The sequence below is a fragment of the Heptranchias perlo genome, chromosome 13, assembly GCF_035084215.1.
Source record: "Heptranchias perlo isolate sHepPer1 chromosome 13, sHepPer1.hap1, whole genome shotgun sequence".
Classification (NCBI taxonomy): Eukaryota; Metazoa; Chordata; class Chondrichthyes; order Hexanchiformes; family Hexanchidae; genus Heptranchias; species Heptranchias perlo.
In genome coordinates this window covers 57,925,749-57,945,118 of record NC_090337.1, presented here as the reverse complement: position 1 = coordinate 57,945,118, position 19,370 = coordinate 57,925,749, and the positions used below count along the sequence as shown (strand labels likewise).

Here is a 19,370-nt window from a genome sequence, read left to right as displayed (position 1 = left end):
ATATTTCCAGTGTATAACTTGCTAAAACAGCTGTTAATCCTGCAACACACTAACCCATTCACTCCATACATGAAGTGTATAAGTTTCGGTTCATAGGAGGCGTGAGCCCGACTATGGAAACTGCTTGTTCTTGTGAGTGTTGGGAGAAAGCACCAAATTGCAACACTGGCTAGAGTCCACCTAATATATATGTATATATGTCACTCACTAAACCCACTCCAAAGAACTCCTACCCAACCCTGCCAGTTGTCAATCATTAGGAGTGACCAGTCAATGAACCAGGTCTCCAGTGCAACCTCACTTGTCACACTAAACAAACAGCTCCGTTTGTTTAAATGGATTCAGAATCTGTGTTAATCTATCCCCATTCTAAATCTCAATCTTACCCACCCCAGTGTCAACAGCTCTGCACCAACACAATTGCATCAGACACAGCAGATCATAAATAATATGCAGTTTACTCCAGGCTTAAGACACCGTTCTATTTTATTCTATGAAGTGGAAACAGCACCAGGCATTCAGTTACACCACAGTGCAGTTTGCCTTACACCAGCCGAGACCGTTCCATGCACACCCTGTGGTGCATACTGCCAATGGTTCCATTCTTGTAAGGGCAGCGTGTTCCAATTTAACCTGTAGGTATAGCTTTTCAGTCTGGCATACAGTTTGACAGTTAACAAACACGATGCAGTCTTCGGCACTGAATTAATCATCTGTTTGACACCCTTATGAACATTAAACCCAGTCAACGTATTGACTCAATTTTACTAAATGCTAAAATGCAGCCAGTGTACAGAACCTGCACTAGACTGCGCTACCCCATTATTATTGTAAATATAAAAAAGCTTCTCTAAATAAATTAGTGGTTTTTTTTTTCTATACTACAACATACTTTTATATACTCACTCCTCTTCAGTATAACATACCACAGACAAATCTTTAAAAACTATTGGGAAATCAGTTCAAATCGGAAATAAAAACAGAAAGCGCCAGAGATGTACAGCAGGTCAATCAAGTCTCTTCCAGATCCTGATGTTTCAGGTGGGACCTTTCATCAATAACAACGTGCATTTATATAGCACCTTTTATGTAGTAAAACATCCCAAGGCGCTTCACAGGAGTGTTATTAAACAAAAATTAACACCAAGCCACATAAGGAGATATTAGGACAGGTGACCAAAAGCTTTGTCAGAGAGGTAGGTTTTACGAAGCGTCTTAAAGGAGGAGAGAGAGGTAGAGAGACGGAGAGGTTTAGGGAGGGAATTCCAGAGCCTAGGGCCTAGACGGCTGAAGGCACGGCCGCCCATCAGAACTGTTTTCATTAGAACTGAAAAGGGAGAGACCGCTGTCAGATCCTGCTCTCCTGCCTTCCCCTTTTCCAGTTTCAGTTCCGACAAAGAGTCCCAACCGATCCGTTAATCTTTGCAAATGCGCTGCCAGCATTTTCCGTTTGCGTTTCTGACGATCCAGCTTCTCGTAGCTTCCTTTTCATCTCCGGCTAAACCCTGACGTCTACCTCAGGGAACTTGCCACTGCGGTCTGCATGTCCCGTAACACGCACAGCATTGGCTGGCAGTTTCCTGACGGTCCTTGGAGCTGAAGCCAGTTTCCCAGCTTGTTGACACACTCCAATGCCTCGCTGGCGGTGACGAGAGCAGCCGGGCGTGACGACCCTCCGCCGGCCTCCTGCTCCCGCGGTGCAGCTTCTAGCCGGGGCCTCTTGGCCGCTGCGCAATCGTCCTCGTACTTGAACTGCGGGTCGGGCGGCTCCTCCTGTTTTGTCGTGAACAAGGGGACGCAGGCGTGAGCCGAGGCCGGCTCGCCCACAGGGAGCGCGGGATCCGGGCAGGCCACGTCCCTCTTCGACCGGGCCCCGTGAGAGAGGTCGGAACGGGCCGGCTGCCCCATATTCCCGTAGGCCCGGTACAACATTTGGATCGCGTCGAGCAAGGTGGCGTCATGGCTGATGTCGGCCACTCTGGCTCCGCTCCCGGTATCGGCTCCCTCATGCGTCCGGCCGCTGGCTGCGGAGCTGTCGTAATCATGCCGCTCACCAGAGTCTTTCTTGAAAACAATGTTGTTCCGGGCCTTCCACCGTGAGAGCCACCCATCGGTCGGCTCAAAGTCATCATGGCCCAGGTCCTCCGCGAACTCCTTGGCTTTGGTCTTCAGCATGGGCCCCGAGACGCGGGCTCCCTCGGCCATGGCCTGTTGGAACCACAGCAGCAGAGCGTCCTCCACCTCGATATCCTTCCCCTTCCGCTTCCTCTTGCGGTTGGGGTTGGCGTTCTGCCGCCATTCCTCCAGAATCCTTTCCCTGTTCTGGCTGATGCGCCCCACCTGGCTCTTCGAGATGCTGAAGATCTTGGCCACCGAGGCGTAGGAGGCTTTCGGCCCTTGTAAAGCCGCCACAACCTTCACCTTCTCGGCCAGGGGCAGGTCTGTGCGTTTTGGATTTGTGGGCATGGCAGACAACGTTCCGATTCCTCCTAGGACAATAAATGGTCTGACACAAAGAAAAGCAACGGTGAGATTTTATACAGTAAATGGATACCTGGAGTAATTACAAAAAATAATTAATAAATTACACGGACAAGAATGGACACCTGGATAAATTGCTGAGAACAATGAATACAAGGTAACCTATCCAACCAGTACACCAGGGCTGGCTATCCCACCAGTCACGGACGGAACCAGGCTTCAATGGACCAGGAGGCTGCCAACCCACCAGTCACTGATCGAGCCATGGTCCAGAGCACCAGGCTGCCTGTCCCACCAGTCATTGGCCGAGCCATGGTCCAGTGCGCCAGGCTGCCTATCCCGCCAGTCACTGACCGAGCCAGGCTCCAGTGCGCCAGGCTGCCTATCCCGCCAGTCACTGACCGAGCCAGGCTCCAGTGCGCCAGGCTGCCTATCCCGCCAGTCACTGACCGAGCCAGGCTCCAGTGCGCCAGGCTGCCTATCCCGCCAGTCACTGACCGAGCCAGGCTCCAGTGCGCCAGGCTGCCTATCCCGCCAGTCACTGACCGAGCCAGGCTCCAGTGTGCCAGGCTGGCTATCCCGCCAGTCACTGACCGAGCCATGGTCCAGTGGAACAGGCTGCCTGTCCCACCAGTCATTGGCCAAGCCATGGTCCAGAGCACCAGGCTGCCTATCCCACCAGTCACTGACCGAGCCAGGGTCCAGAGCACCAGGCTGCTTATCCCATCAGTCACTGACCGAGCCATGGTCCAGTGGAACAGGCTGCCTATCCCATCAGTCACTGACCGAGCCATGGTCCAGTGCGCCAGGCTGCCTATCCCACCAGTCACTGACCGAGCCAGGCTCCAGTGTGCCAGGCTGCCTATCCCATCAGTCACTGACCGAGCCATGGTCCAGTGGAACAGGCTGCTTATCCCACCAGTCACTGACCGAGCCAGGCTCCAGTGGAACAGGCTGCCTATCCCACCAGTCACTGACCGAGCCATGGTCCAGTGCGCCAGGCTGCCTATCCCACCAGTCACTGACCGAGCCATGGTCCAGTGGAACAGGCTGCTTATCCCACCAGTCACTGACCGAGCCAGGCTCCAGTGTGCCAGGCTGCCTATCCCACCAGTCACTGACCGAGCCAGGCTCCAGTGGAACAGGCTGCCTATCCCATCAGTCAATTTGCTTAATGCATGAGAAGCCAAGTTGACATGTGAGGGCTCACAAGGCAGACAACAATGAACATCAAAAAGGGAGGAGGAGTGAAGACATGGTTAAACAGGAAGTCTTGATAAGATGACACAAAGTGATTTATAGATGAGGGAGGTTCAGGAGATCAATGCTTTCTGAGATCCTGGGAAAGAATGAGTTAGAATAGATGTCAGAACGCTAAGCTCAATTTTGGGAGAGTGAAGATTCAGAGAGAAAGAGCACGTGAAGCAGATAATTGGAGGCAAATATGAACAAAGGAGCCACATTCAAAGGAGATCTGACCATCGTAGCACTGATCAGAGAGAAAAAAGAACAGAAAGACAGAGGTTGGAAGCTACAGTTAAGAGGGATCATCTGTGAGATTACATAGAATTTACAGCACAGAAATAGGCCATTCAGCCCAACAGGTCGCCACACAAACCTCCTCCCACTCTGGAGATGACTAGTTTTATTCTTGTATTGCATTCCGGAGTGTGTGAGAAGCATTGGAAGAGCTTCCCCAGATACGGCAGGATTCAAGCCTTGAACAGATTTGGGCTTTATAGAGTTAAAAGTTGTTGAGTGAAAATGACGTGTTTTTTTTTTAACAACGACAGAGGAAAGCGAGCGTCATACAGGCAGCTTTAGCAATGGAAGAGATGGTGAGGCCAAGAGTGAAGACACATCGAGAACTAAGGGTGGGGCATCAAAGGGAAGCAGGGGAGCTGTTGGGCTTGAGAGAGACATAAAAAGACTGCGTCTTTGACGAATGCCAGAAAACAAATTTTTTTTTTTACTGCCCATCGAAGGGGATGGGCTCATCAAGATGCAGTGATTCAGCCAATGAACTGAGAGGGATGAAGGATACAAAAGTTCAGCCCTCACCACTTATGGTGTTTACCCCCACGGTTACCCCTCTCTCTTTTTACAGGACAGGTGCAAACCAAATACAATTGTATGTGTGGAGTTTACCTGGAGTCCTTTTCATTCTCTGTATTCAGCCTATTTGTGTCCTGTGAGTTCTCGTTCATCCACCGCGTGATCAGTTCGCGGTTCTCGTTGGCCATTTTCTGCAGCCGCTCCTCGAGGGTGCTGAAGGTGATGTGGAGAGTGTTGTATTCGTTCTTCAGCGTGTGATTAGCTCGCTCCAAGTCCTGCAGGTTAGTCCTCAGCTCCCGACATTCGATCTCCAACTTCTTAATTCGCTTGTGGTATTCCACCATCCTGAAACCCAGCAGGATACAAAGTGCAGGTTTACTTGGAGAGTTTACAGTAATTACACGGACACAGTAGGATAGTGTGGTACATGATTATATTTTCTGTGCCCATTAATGGACCTGCCAGACCAGCCACAGGGGGTAGAGTATCGTTCTGTACGTCAGTTTTATTGGAACAGATATTACAGCAGGGACATTGCCAATACTAACAGCAACTCATCTTAGTCTCTATTTACTGGACAAAATGGAGTGAAAGATACCATCTGATGAGCCAGTGAAGTATCTACACTATAGAAATGGTACATCCAGCATGCACTTCCCATCTGTCACACTTTTCAAGCGTCACACTGAACTTTCTGTGCCATACTTCAAAAAAAAGTATAAAGGACCAAAGGAACTCTCCAGGAACACAAAATACTGGAGCCTGAATATCTGTAGTCTTTTACGTGGCATCTGTATGAACTCACTCAGTGTTTATTTAATATGAGCAGCCTCAAAATTGACCTCTGTCTGAACCCAGTGTTTAATTAACAGCAATTTGACTGTAGCCTTAAAGGCCATAGACCTGCACTTTACATAGTATAAAAAAGTACATCATCTGACTTACTGTGAGCAGCCTTGTAGATTGGCTTATTGATATATTAAAAGTCTTGCATATAGTTTGCGCTGTCAAGCACTCCTCTATCACACTTAATCAGTCAAATTTATTCTGATCTAGGCAAATTTATTCCACTATTTATTGGGTCATTTGTTCCATGTGATTGTCTCTGAACCCTCGAGAGCTGCAGCAGACCACAGACAAGCAAGTTAAAACAAATGTACAGACAATTGAAAAGTGCCAAGCTACCTATAAATGTAGCAAAGTTTTAGCTTTTTAAACAGATTGTTATAGTTAGGATAACTTACTTTTTAAACCTCCTGTACTTTCTTACTGATGCCAAGCAATCTTAAAATGCTGTGTGTTTCTGCGTTCTCTCTTCCCCCCCCCGCCCCCCAACAACATACTGTTCCACAATGGTTCCACCTTGTTAATTGACCTGCCAATCCAACAAGCCTAGAGTTCGTACCTGCACCTTGTCCTGTAACTCACTTCATTTCAAGAATGCAGAACAACTACACCGTCTTGCCGAAAAGGGAAGCACACCCATTTCTCCAAAGGCGGACTGAGTTACCATTAGGTGAGGCAAGCCTTAATATGAATCATTAAGGTGCCTTATTTCACGGTAAGGTGAACATACAGAGAGAGCAATGATTATGATTGGATTCACTTATTTCCATCAATACAATTTGTCTTTGTGTAATAATGCAAGATGCACATGACGGAGTCAACTTGCTTGACTTAAAACTAATTTTCTAGCCCCTTCCCCGTATTCCACCCTTCTCGCAGCCCTTTAATACCCGACTGCCCCAGCTTCCGCACCTGTTCATTTCCAAAATCCAGACTGCCTACGTTGGTGAGTGAGATTCTGGCTGTTTACAATCTGAAAGAGATCAAAAACCTTCCAACCCAATGGGTGTGAGGTATTCATCAATTACTGAGACAAGCTAACAAATTGCTTATTATTTGCAATCTATGAGGAAACAACATCAAAGATAGCTCATTAGCATTGTAACTGCCTACTGTCTTGGACCCCTTTTTCTTTTATTTGCAGGAATACACTACTCTTTCCAACACAACATTTTGAGGGAATAGAGATGATACATGACAGATTCACTAGAATGCTGCCTTATTTGAGGAAATGCAAAATGCGAAGACTTGAAAGATTGGGGCTGTTTTTCTTAGTACAAAGGAGATCAAGGAGTGATCTGATTGAGGTGTTTAAAATTATGAAAGGATGGGACAGACTGTTTCCAGTGATTGAGGGGTCTAGAAAAAGGAGACATAGATATCAGATTAAATTAAGAGAGATTTAGGGCAGAGTAAGGAGAAACATTTTTTTAAAATGTATACAGAGGGTTGTGGGACAATGGAATGCACTACCAGAATTAGTAGTTGAAGCATGTCAACATTTAAGGATAAGTTAGATAGGCGGTTGAAGAATAGGGGAATAAAAGGACTTGGGGACAGGATTACTGGTCACATGGACGATAAACACCAATAAGGATTCATTGGGCCGAATGGCCTGTTTGTGTCATATAATTAGATGCAAAAATAGGCCGGTAACCAGGCAGCTTGTCCCAAATCCACGCAGGTGGTTATCCTAACCATCCCCTCTTCACCCTGAAAGGAACCAGAGTCTGAATCCCCTGCTGACTTACTTTGCCTCGTTGGTCAGGATCTCTCGGTCCTTTTGCTGTAGTCTGCTATTGAGCTCAATCATGCTTTGTGCGAGCTAGACAAGAGAGAAAGGAGCAAAAATATCAAGTCAAAAAGTACATAGAGCAAAACTGCACAAAGTACGAACACCAAGGCTTCTACCGCATGCAAATTTTAAACTATTTAAATAGATCCGACCATTCATACTCAACTCTCTCACAGATACTACATCTGACTGATGTTAATGAAGTAACAAAACACGGAGTGGGTGGTCTCCACTTGAACAGTGAACATTTGGGTCTAACAGTTAAGACTGTGAAGGTTATAAGGTAAAAAGGCACAGACTGTTTCCACTGGTCAGCAACATGAGGGTGCAAATTTATGGTCATCATATAAATCTCTTATGGTTATGACCTGGTGAGAAAGCAAAATCTTGGGCCACAAACTGTTGCTGAAGCAGAATCCATTCTTTTAAAGTGGAATTAGATAGTTGCTTGAAAAAGAGGAATATTAAAGGATACGGGCAGCGATCAAGTGGGTTTAGAATAGGAGGCTCAAGTGGACAAAAACACCAGCAGAGACTTGATGGATCAAATGAGCTGTTTCTGTGCTGTAACATTATGATTCTACAGAAGACCCGTTACTGTGCCGTAACTTTCTATGACAAAGAAATAGTGGTCTACAGTGCCGGCTTCCCACCAACACCCTCTATTTAAAGGCACTTTTATGTTGCTGGCATGAGACAGATACCCACCATCAACAAATGCCACAATCACCATTTTGCCTTTCACACTGTGCAAGGGGTCCCTATTGGGCCCAGTGAAGGAGGCCCGCTCTAACAATGCTCGGCACCAGCTCACGAGACCCCCGTAACCTCTCCTCCTTTATACTGATGATGCACCTTCAGTATTGCGGGCCTGTGGCCTATAGCATTTTATTAGTTTATTAGCAGCCTCTAGGCTACTGATGGAATCACATGGCGACTATTCAGGTTCCAGGTAAAGACTCCACACTCCTGTAGGCTGATTTCTCACACACTGTACTAACAAAGTCCCAGATTTATTTTGTCATTGGTACAATTTTGGCTCTGGCTTGGAATTCCTCAGCGGAAACTAGAAATAACTGAGCTGGAACACAATGTGATGGTAAATGTTCTGCTACACCTAGAATCCTTGAATCATAGAATTTTACAGCACAGAAGGCAGCCATTCAGCCCATAGTGCTCATTGAAAGAGCTATCCAGTTAGTCCCATTCCCCCACGCTTTCCCCCATAGCCTTGCAAATTTTTCTTTTCCAAGTATTTATCCACTTCCCTTTTGAAAGTTATTATTGAATCTGCTTCCATCACCCTTTCAGGCAGCACATTCCAGATCAGAACAACTCCCTGCATAAAAAAAATGTCTCCTCATCTCGCCTCTGGTTCCTTTGCCAATTATCTTAAATCTGTCCCCTCTGGTTACCGACCCTCATGTCAGTGGAAACAGTTTCTCCTTATTTACTCTGTCAAAACCCTTCATAATTTTGAACACCTCTATCAAATCCCCCCCTTAACCTTCAATGCTCTAAGGAGAACAATCGGAACTTCTCTAATCTCTCCACATAACTGAAGTCCCTCATCCCTGGTCTGAGCACCTTGGGACACCGACCCATCTCTCCAATCTCCTACGCAAAAGAAAGAATCAGCATTCAATCTCTTTTCAAGCAGCAAACGAGCACAGCTGGGAGCCACTGGCAGGGGAGCCTCTCCATCTTGCGCTGATACCTACATCTCCATGATTTTTGTGGCGCTCCGTCAACTCGTCCTGTTGGCGGATCCATATCTGGTTGCCTTGCTGCAGCAGTATTTCATTCTGTGTACCATCCAAGGCTGGGCTAATGTTTAGGGGGAAACAAATACAAGCATCAGCGGTAGGATTGACAGCTTTTGTAGCCCAAGACCAGATCTGAGATGCACCATACTTACAAACTAGGTAAATGAAGACTTACTACAACACTGGTGGAATGAAACCCATTTAAAGGAATCACTAGTTAAGAGAATGAATCAGAAAGCTCATTATCATAGTAGTTACAGCAGAGGATAAGGCCATTCAAGCCCATCGTGCCTGCTCTTTGAAAGAGCTATCCAATTAATCCCATTCCCCTGCTCTTTCCCCCATAGCCCTGTAAATTTTTTCCCTTCATGTATTTTTCCAATTCCCTTCTGAAAGTTACTAATCAATCTGCTTCCACCACCCTTTCAGGCAGCGCATTCCAGATCATTACAACTCACTGCGTAAAATAATGTTTTCTCATGTTGCCTCTGGCTCTTTTGTCGATCACCTTAAATCTGTGTCCTCTGGTTACTGACCCTCCTGCCACTGGAAAGAATTTCTCCTTATTTACTCTATCAAAACCCCTCATGATTTTGAACACCTCTATCAAATCTCCCCTTAACCTTCTCTGTTCTAAGGAGAACAACCCCAGCTTCACCAGTCTCTCTGAAGTCCCTCATCCCTGGTACAATTCTAATACATTTCTTCTGCACCCTCTCTAAAGCCTTAACATCCTTCCTAACGTGCGGTGCCCAGAATTGAACACAATACTCCAGCTGAGGCCTAACCAGTGTTGTATAAAGGCTTAGCATAACTTCCTTGCTTTTGTTACCTATGCCTCTACTAATAAAGCCCGGGATCCCATATGCTTTTTTAAACAGCCTTCTCAACTTGTCCTGCCACCTTCAAAGATTTGTGTATGTGCACCCTCAGGTCTCTCTGTTCCTGCACCCCCTTTAGAATTGTACCATTTCGTTTATATTGCCTCTCCTGATTCTTCCTACCAAAATGCATTACTTCACACTTCTCTGCGTTAAATTTCATCTGCCATGTGTTTGCCCATTTCACCAGTCTGTCTATGTCCTCCTGAAGTCTGTTACTATCCTCCACATTATTACATTTCTGAGTTTTGTGTCATCAGCAAACTTTGAGATTATACCCTCTATACCCCAGTCCAGGTCATTAACATATATCAAAAAGAACAGTGGTCCTAATACTGACCCCTGGGACCTGTATACCTCCAGTCCGAAAAACAACCAACCATTCACCACTACTCTTTGTTTCCTGTCATTTAGCCAATTTCGTATTCATGCTACCACTGCCCCTTTTACTCCATGGGCTTCAATTTTGCTGACAGGCCTATTATGTGGCACTTTATCAAACAACTTTTGAAAGTCCATCTATACATCAACCGCATTGACCTCATCAACCCTCTCTGTTACTTATGAAGTTAGTTAAACACGATTTTCCTTTAACAAGACTTTTATTTATTAGCCCATACTTTTCCAAGTGCGAATTTATCTTGTCTCAAATTATTGTCTCGAAAAGTTTCCCCACCACCGACGTTAGGCTGACTGGCCTGTAATTGCCAGGTTTATCCCGCTCCCCTTTTTTGAACATGAGTGTAATATTTGCAATCCTCCACTCCTCTGGCACCGCCCCCATATCTAAGGAGGATTGGAAGATTGTGGCCAGAGCCTCTGCAATTTCCACCCTTACTTCCCTCAGTAACATAGGATGCATCCCACCTGGACCGGTGACTTTTCTACTTTGAGTACTGCCAATCTTTAAGTACCTCTTCTTTATCTATTTTTATCCTATCCAATATCGCTACTACCTCCTCCTTTACTGCTACAATGGCAGCATTCTCTTCTCTAGTGGAGACGGATGCAAAGTATTCATTTAGTACTTCAGCCATCCCCTCTGCCGCCACAAAATCATAAAATCATCTTTTTGTCCCTAATCGGTCCCACGCTTCCTTTGACTACTTATGTTTATAAAAGACTTTTAGGTTCCACTTTATGTTGTTAGCCACTAACCTATTATCATACTCTCTCCGACCCTCTTATTCCCTTTTTCAGATCTCCTCTGTACTTTCTGTACTCAGTTTGGTTCACATCTATATTATGAATCTTACATTCATCATAAACCTTTTTTTGTTTCATTTGAATCTCCATATCTTGAGTTATCCAGGGAGCTGCAGCTTTGGATGCCCTTCCTTTCCCCCTCAGAGGGATGTTTCTATCCTGTACCCGAACCAACTCCTCCTTGAAGGCCTCCCATTGTTCAATTATTGTTGACATCACAGCCAAGCCTGATCCTGATCTTGTCCCTGTCTGATGTCTCCATGAACGTGCACTTCCAGCAGGAGCAGGAATCATGGCCCCTAACCGAGAGGCATCGAGACCAACAGTAGCATCCGACTTCCACTCGAGCCGTGATCAGCATGGACCGGGGGTCTCGAGTCCACATGGCTTAACACTGTATTTAGCAGTGCCTTTTGCGCACTGAACCATTAGGGGAGCTCTCAATGTCACATAATCAAGAAAGGTCTCAAAGTAGGAACCTAGTAACAAGATGGGCAAGGAAACCTCCTGCTGATTAACACCGACCACCCTCCCTCAGCTGATGAATCAGTCCTCCTGAATGTTGAGCTCCACTTGGAGGAAGCACTGAGGGTAGCAAGGGCACAGAATGTACTCTGGGTGGGGGATTTCATTGTCCATCACCAAGAGTGGCTCGGTAGCACCACGACTGACCGAGCTGGCCGAGTCCTGAAGGACATCGCTGCCAGACTGGGCCTGCGGCAGGTGGTGAGTGAACGAACACGAGGGATAAACCTACTTGACCTCGACCTCACCAATCTACCTGTCGCAGATGCATCTGTCCATGACAGTATTGGTAGGAGTGACCACCGCACAGTCCTCGTGGAGACGAAGTCCTGTCTTCGCACTGAGGACACCATCCACCGTGCTAAATGGGATAGATTCAGAACAGATCTAGCAGCTCAAAACCGGGCATCCATGAGGCGCTGTGGGCCATCAGCAGCAGCAGAATTGTATTCCAGCACAATCTGTAACCTCATGGCCCGGCATATTCCTCACTCTACCATTACCAACAAGCCAGGGGATCAACTCTGGTTCAATGAGGAGTGCAGAAGGGCATGCCAGGAGCAGCACCAGGCGTACCTAAAAATGAGGTGTCAACCTGGTGAAGCTACAACTCAGGACTACATGCATGCTAAACAGCGGAAGCAACATGCTATAGACAGAGCTAAGCAATTCCACAACCAACGGATCAGATCAAAGCTCTGCAGTCCTGCCACATCCAGTCGTGAATGGTGGTGGACAATTAAACAACTAATGGGAGGACGAGGCTCTGTAAACAGCCCCATTCTCAATTATGGCGGAGTCCAGCACGTGAGTGCAAAAGACAAGGCTGAAGCGTTTGCAACCATCTTCAGCTAGAAGTGCCGAGTGGATGATCCATCTCGGCCTCCTCCCGATATCCCCACCATCACAGAAGCCAGTCTTCAGCCAATTCGATTCACTCCATGTGATATCAGGAAACGGCTGAGTGCACTGGATACAACAAAGGCTATGGGCCCCGACAACATCCCGGCTGTAGTGCTGAAGTCTTATGCTCCAGAACTAGCAGCGCCTCTAGCCAAACCGTTCCAGTACAGCTACAACACTGGCATCAACCCGACAATGTGGAAAATTGCCCAGGTATGTCCTGTCCACAAAAAGCAGGACAAATCCAATCCGGCCAATTACCGCCCCATTAGTCCACTCTCAATCATCAGCAAAGTGATGGAAGGTGTCGTCGACAGTGCTATCAAGCGGCACTTACTCACCAATAACCTGCTCACCGATGCTCAGTTTGGGTTCCGCCAGGACCACCCGGCTCCAGACCTCATTACAGCCTTGGTCCAAACATGGACAAAAGAGCTGAATTCCAGAGGTGAGGCGAGAGTGACTGCCCTTGACATCAAGGCAGCATTTGACCGAGTGTGGCACCAAGGAGCCCTAGTAAAATTGAAGTCAATGGGAATCAGGGGGAAAACTCTCCAGTGGCTGGAGTCATACCTAGCACAAAGGAAGATGGTAGTGGTTGTTGGAGGCCAATCATCTCAGCCCCAGGACATTGCTGCATGAGTTCCTCAGGGCAGTGTCCTAGGCCCAACCATCTTCAGCTGCTTCATCAATGACCTTCCTTCCATCACAAGGTCAGAAATGGGGATGTTCGCTGATGATTGCAGTGTTCAGTTCCATTCGTAAACCCTCAGATAATGAAGCAGTCCTAGCCCGCAGGCAGCAAGACCTGGACAACATCCAGACTTTGGCTGATAAGTGGCAAGTAACATTAGTGCCAGACAAGTGCCAGGCAATGACCATCTCCAACAAGAGAGAGTCTAACCACCTCCCCATGACATTCAACGGCATTACCAATGCCAAATCCCCCACCATCAACAAGCTGGGGGTCACCATTGACCAGAAACTTAACTGGACCAGCCACATAAATACTGTGGCTACAAGAGCAGGTCAGAGGCTGGGTATTCTGCAGCAAGTGACTCACCTCCTGACTTCCCAAAGCCTTTCCAACATATACAAGGCACAAGTCAGGAGTGTGATGGAATACTCTCCACTTGCCTGGAAGAGTGCAGCTCCAACAACACACAAGAAGCTCGACACCATCCAGGACAAAGCAGCCCGCTTGATTGGCACTCCATCCACCACCCTAAACATTCACTCCCTTCACCACCGGCGCACAGTGGCTGCAGTGTGTACCATCCACAGGATGCAATGCAGTAACTCGCCAAGGCTTCTTCGACAGCACCTCCCAAACCCGCGACCTCTACCACCTGGAAGGACAAGGGCAGCAGGCACATGGGAACAACACCACCTGCATGTTCCCCTCCAAGTTAAATACCACCCTGACTTGGAAATATATCGCCATTCCTTCATCGTCGCTGGGTCAAAATCCTGGAACTCCCTTCCTAACAGCACTGTGGGAGAACCTTCACCACACGGACTGCAGCGGTTCAAGAAGGCGGCTCACCACCACCTTCTCAAGGGCAATTAGGGATGGGCAATAAATGCTGGCCTTGCCAGCGACGCCCACATCCCGTGAACGAATTTTTAAAAAACTTGCATTTATATAGCGCCTTTAACGTAGTAAAATGCCCCAAGGCGCTTCACATTAGCGTAATCAGACAAAAATTGACACCGAGCCAAAGGAGACATTAGGGTAAGTGACCAAAAGCTTGCTCAAAGAGGTAGGTTTTAAGGTGCATCTTAAAGCAGGAGAGAGGCAGAGAGGCTGAGATTTAGGGAGGGAATTCTAAAGCTTAGAGCCTAAACGGTCGAAGACACAGTAGCCAACGGTGCAGTGAAGGAAATCGGGGATGCACAAGAGGCCAGAATTGGAGGTATATTGAGTGCTTGGAGGGTTGTAGGGCTGGAGGATGTTAGAGATAGGGAGGGGAGAGGCCATGGAGGGATTTGAACACTAGGATAAGAATTTTAAAATCCAGTCCTGAACAGAATATTACTAAAGCTGCCAAGTCTGAAATACAAGGGGGAGAAACTCCCATCGACACAAAATCTCAGGCGTGCCCTGGCAGCCTGGTCCTCAAACTCCAAAATCAAAACACCTAGATTTATAGGTATCTGCAGCTTGAGATGTGAGAATTAATGGAACATTAATTTAAATTTTAGAATTGCCCCACCCACCCTGAGGCTCCATGGTACAAAGCCATGCGGCCCATGAAAACCAAAGCCTGGGACATTCCTGCCATACCTGATATTCTGCAGGTCACATTTTTCACTCTGAAGTCTCTCAGCCAGAGCTGCCTGCAGGTCCGATTTGTCCAGCAGCTTACTGTCTGCAGTGAATATGAAAAGCAAATAAAAATTCATCAATAAAAGGATTCCCACTCCTATTAATTCAGTTTTAATAGCTTGCCCCCAACTGGCCCACTGGGTCAATTCACTGCCCCACATAGTACTGAGCTACACAGCCCAGAAGGGCCCAGGTTTGATCCTTGTTCTGGAGAGAACTCACTGCACCGACCCCACCACAGTCGGACCAGCTCACCTATCCTCTGGAGTTACTCACCCCAAATTAACACAATCTCAACACACTGCATAATTATCAACAACCCAGGGAAAATTAGAGGGGTAGAACCACTGCCCACTGTAACACTAAGCCACACAGGACAGGAGGTGCCACGTTCAATCGCCAGTCTGTACTGAGTTATCGGACCATATCTGGGTCAGCGATAGGGGTGCTATAATTGTCCTCATTGCCTCTGGGCTGGTGAAGGGGAACGAGCAGAAGAAAAATCAGCCCAGGCTCTTGCTCCCCATCATCGTGCAGTGACCCCTACTGAAAAGTGTTAGGAAAAAACAGGTTCAGACTCAGCTGTGATGCTATCTATGGTCGAATAGGCTGCCAATGCTCACTTAACAGGCAAGATCCAAAATAAAGAATGGGTGCTTGGGCAAGGTGCAGGAGTTCTGTTGGGGCCTGTGGAGACGCACCCCTATCAAGAGGCAGGTCAGCATCTTCAGGAGAAAGAAGATGGGAAAAAAACACTTCAGTCCATTCAATCCTCTCAGGGCTGTCACTGGGACTGCAGTCAAGTAAGGGTGGATGGGTGGCACTCTCATACTTCTGAGCTCACATTCGTGGTGGGGATCCTTACCCTGGTCATGCACATCAGGAAATCATGGGCACCCTGTCAATAGCCTATTGGTGATCTTACTGGACTAGCAGCAGTGAGGTTCGGAGTTCGGAGCTCGAATCCCACCATGTTGTGCTATCCTTTCAACACAACCTGGTAATTGGTCGTTGGCACTTTACAACAATGACTGGGAGAGCTGCTGTCTTATCAGAAAAACCCAACTGGTTCACCAATGTGCCTCAGCAAAGGGAGCCCGCTACCCCGACCTAGCCTGGTCTACACGGACTCCAGTCCCACTCTACGTGGTTGACACTTAATGTGAAAATTATTCTCCGCTCAAGAAGATGGACAATAAATGGGATGTTTCCAATGTGGCCCACATCCTGAGAACAAATAAATAAAACACAGTTCCAAAACCAATTCAAAACTACCCATCACTCTTGACTAAGTACAAATGGGCCACACTGTACAAACATCAAGGTGTCCAATCTGACTGTGGAAACTGCTGTGGCATCTCACCCCCATCCACTGCTGGAGATATCCCTGCCCAGATCCTCCTGAACAAGAACGCCACAGACAATGTTCTTCCTGAGACCCAGCGCAGGTTTAGATCCAAGCAAAACACTTGGTACGTGATCCCTTGTCGCAGGACATGTTCAAGAGAAACGTGAAGAGGAGACGTTCACTAATTTGACACTGTCAGCAGACTGGGGCTGTGGAAGCTGCTGTTCTAATGAGTTTATCTGTGTTGTTTGACGGCTGCATAACGACATGTCGGGAAGAGTGATAACTGACTTCAGACGTCTGATGCTTTCTCCGTCAAAACAGAGTCAACTCGAGGTACGTTCTGGCACCTACTTCGTTTGGGTCTGCTTTTCTGTGGTGTTGAAGGAAGTCATGTCAGACCTCCAGGTAGCAGTCCAGGGCAAATGCTCTAAATCTTTTGCATGCTACTAGCAAAAATGAGAATTAAACAAGCCATCATTCATGAGGTCCTGTTCACCACTGACTGTGCTCTGTTAACCCATACATTAGACCTCCAAACCATAGCACATTATTTTGCATCAGCAGCCAAATCAGTCTACAGGACACAGGGGCTATTTTCCAGCCAGCACCTTTCTCGCACTAAATGCCAACATCACAGTTTGTTGAGGGAACACAGCTGGGCTCAGTCCAACAATTTACCCAGACATCACCCACTGGATGTTTCATTGACTGCTCAGCTTTCATCTGTCTGAGGAACCACATATAAAATGAACATGGACTGAAAATTCAGACCAAGCTGAAAGTGTACATAAGGCAGCGCTCATATCATCTCCTCTCGAGATCTGGAAAACCTGAACCTGACACCACATCAAAAGCTTAATAATCATTTTAAAATGTCATCTCTGCATCACAACGAACAGCAGATAGAAAGGCAAGATTTCAAACTCAGGGGCCCTGGTTTGTCAGGGGTCAAAAACCACAGACCAAAGCTCAGCTCCAGTTATACGTTGAGGATGTTGGACAACAAACTGCCCGAGGGAGGGCTTGAGTAACGGGAGTGAGGAGGAAGAGCTGGGAGGTCAGCACGGAACCCAGGGTGGCTCTGACTCCCACGAGGACAGCAGCAGCCGGGTCCCCAGGAGCTCCGCAACCCACATCACGGACAGAGGCGCCACCGCCGAGGGCAGGCACCTTTAACAGATAAATGGACTGAAAGCCACGGAAACTTCAGGAATCCCCAACGGCCCATGCCGGGGCTCATCTGCACTTTGGGGGGGAGGGGGGGGGGGCGGTAAAATCTGATCTCTGGAACTATCCAGAAGCCCACCCTTTCCTAGACACGGATGGCGGTTTCAGTGCCAGACAATCCGATGCAGGGGCGGAGACGGGCAACGTTACGGAGGGAGAAGTAGGCAGTCTTGGTGATGGAAAGGATATGGGGTCGGAAGCTCAGCTCAGGGTCAAATAGGACTCCGGGGTTGCGAGCGGTCTGGTTCAGCGGACCCCAGCCTAGGCCAGCGATACAAACACACAGTCCAGCACTGCCCAAGGGGACAAGGGGCGTCGCTGAGAGTGTCCCCGGGCCCTGGGACCTCAGCCGCCTGACACGGTCCGATCTCCGGGCATGGTGAATCTCTCTCCTCTCCCCCCGGCCCGGCCCCGGTACCTACAGCCCCCGAGCAGCGCTCCCAGCGCCTGCCGCTCCAGCCGCTCCCTCAGCCGCTGCTGTTCCGCCATCTTTACCCCCACAGCGCCGGGTCCTACCGCGCTCCCGGCGCAGCGCCACGAACAGCCCGCCTGCGGGGCACAGGAGGAAGGGGTGTTAACGAATGGAGAACCACGGGATTGAAGATCGAAGCCTCAGCAGTTCATTGTCACTGAGTCGCTGCCGCATATTAAAATATCCGGACTTCAAGCAGGCAGCTGGCTAGACGCCTATATACAGCTCATGTCGCCATCTTTGATAAGGGCAGAAAGCCCTCACTTCCAATATGCAGCTCATGTCGCCATCTTTGATAAGGGCAGAAAGCCCTCACTTTCCAATATGAGCTGGAACCAGGTGCCAGCAGTCCTTCTCCTCATCAGGTCTTTACCTTCATTGACCTTGAGCTGCTCATGTAACCTTACACCTGCAGCGCCCCAGGTAGCGGTGCAGTAGATGACAGGATTTACTTTAAATTTACTTTAAATCGCGTCAATATTGTTTGCTTAGTTGCATCTGCTGTTTTGGGGCCTGTCTCACACATGGTAACCTTTGTGGTGATGTGTGATGCCCTGGTGTCAGGGAATAGGAAATAGATCGACTTGTATTGAGATAGAGGATCAGCCATGATCATATTGAATGGCCGAACCGGCTCGAAGGGCCGAATGGACTACTCCTGCTCCTATTTTCTATGTTTCCAGCATGAGTCTAAATAGCAGGTGGAAAGCACAGAGTCATGGGGGGGCCGGTATTGCTGCATGGTGCGTGTGTTCATATGAAGGTGTCCCTCATGCCTTGTTTGTTGCATGCACACTATACACCATCTATGACAGAACAGGTGGATAATGCCCTCCAAAGCTTCAGCTCTCTCACAAAAGTTGTCCCAACAATTGCAGCTTCATAGGACCAGGAGTAGGCCATTCAGCCCCTAGAGCCTGTTCAGCCATTCAATTAGATCGTGGCTGATCTGTATCTTAACTCCATTTACTCACATTGGTTCCGTAACCCTCAACACTCTTGCCTAACAAAAATCTATCAATCTCAGTTTTGAAATTTTCAATTGACCCCCAGCCTCAACAGCTTTTTGGGGGAGAGGGTTCCAGGTTTCTACTACTGTCTGTGTGAAGAAGTGATTCCTGACATCACCCCTGAATGGCCTAGCTCTAATTTTAAGGTTATGCCCCCTTGTTCTGGACTTTCTCACCAGAGGAAATGGTTTATCTTTATTTACCCTATCAAATCCATTAATCATCTTAAACACCTCAATTAGATCACCCCTTAACCTTCTGTACTCAAAGGAATACAAGCCTGTTCTATGCAATCTAGTCTCATAATTTAACCCTTTTAGCCCCGGTACCATTCTGGTGAATCTGGTCTGCACCACCTCCAAGGCCAATATATCTTTCCTGAGATGCGGTGCCCAGAACTGAACACAGTACTCTAAAAGGGGTCTAACCAGAACGTTATGTAACTGTAACATCACTTCCACCCCTTTGTATTCCAGCCCCCTTGAGATAAACGTCAACATTCCATTAGCCTTTTAAATTATTT

The 19,370-nt window shown here is 47.7% G+C and overlaps 1 protein-coding gene across 1 annotated transcript; it reads right to left on the bottom strand.

The window, feature by feature from the left end:
* Positions 1 to 468: 468 nt before the first annotated feature.
* LOC137331620 (uncharacterized) lies at positions 469 to 17,892 on the bottom strand. Its single transcript, XM_067995538.1, has 6 exons — positions 17,788 to 17,892; positions 14,746 to 14,830; positions 8,899 to 9,004; positions 7,134 to 7,207; positions 4,630 to 4,881; positions 469 to 2,506 (listed from the first exon to the last, which is right to left on the bottom strand). The coding sequence occupies exons 1-6, from the start codon at positions 17,852 to 17,854 to the stop codon at positions 1,513 to 1,515; spliced, it is 1,578 nt and encodes a 525-aa protein (XP_067851639.1). The 5' UTR covers positions 17,855 to 17,892; the 3' UTR covers positions 469 to 1,512.
* Between the last annotated feature and the right edge of the window lie 1,478 nt (positions 17,893 to 19,370).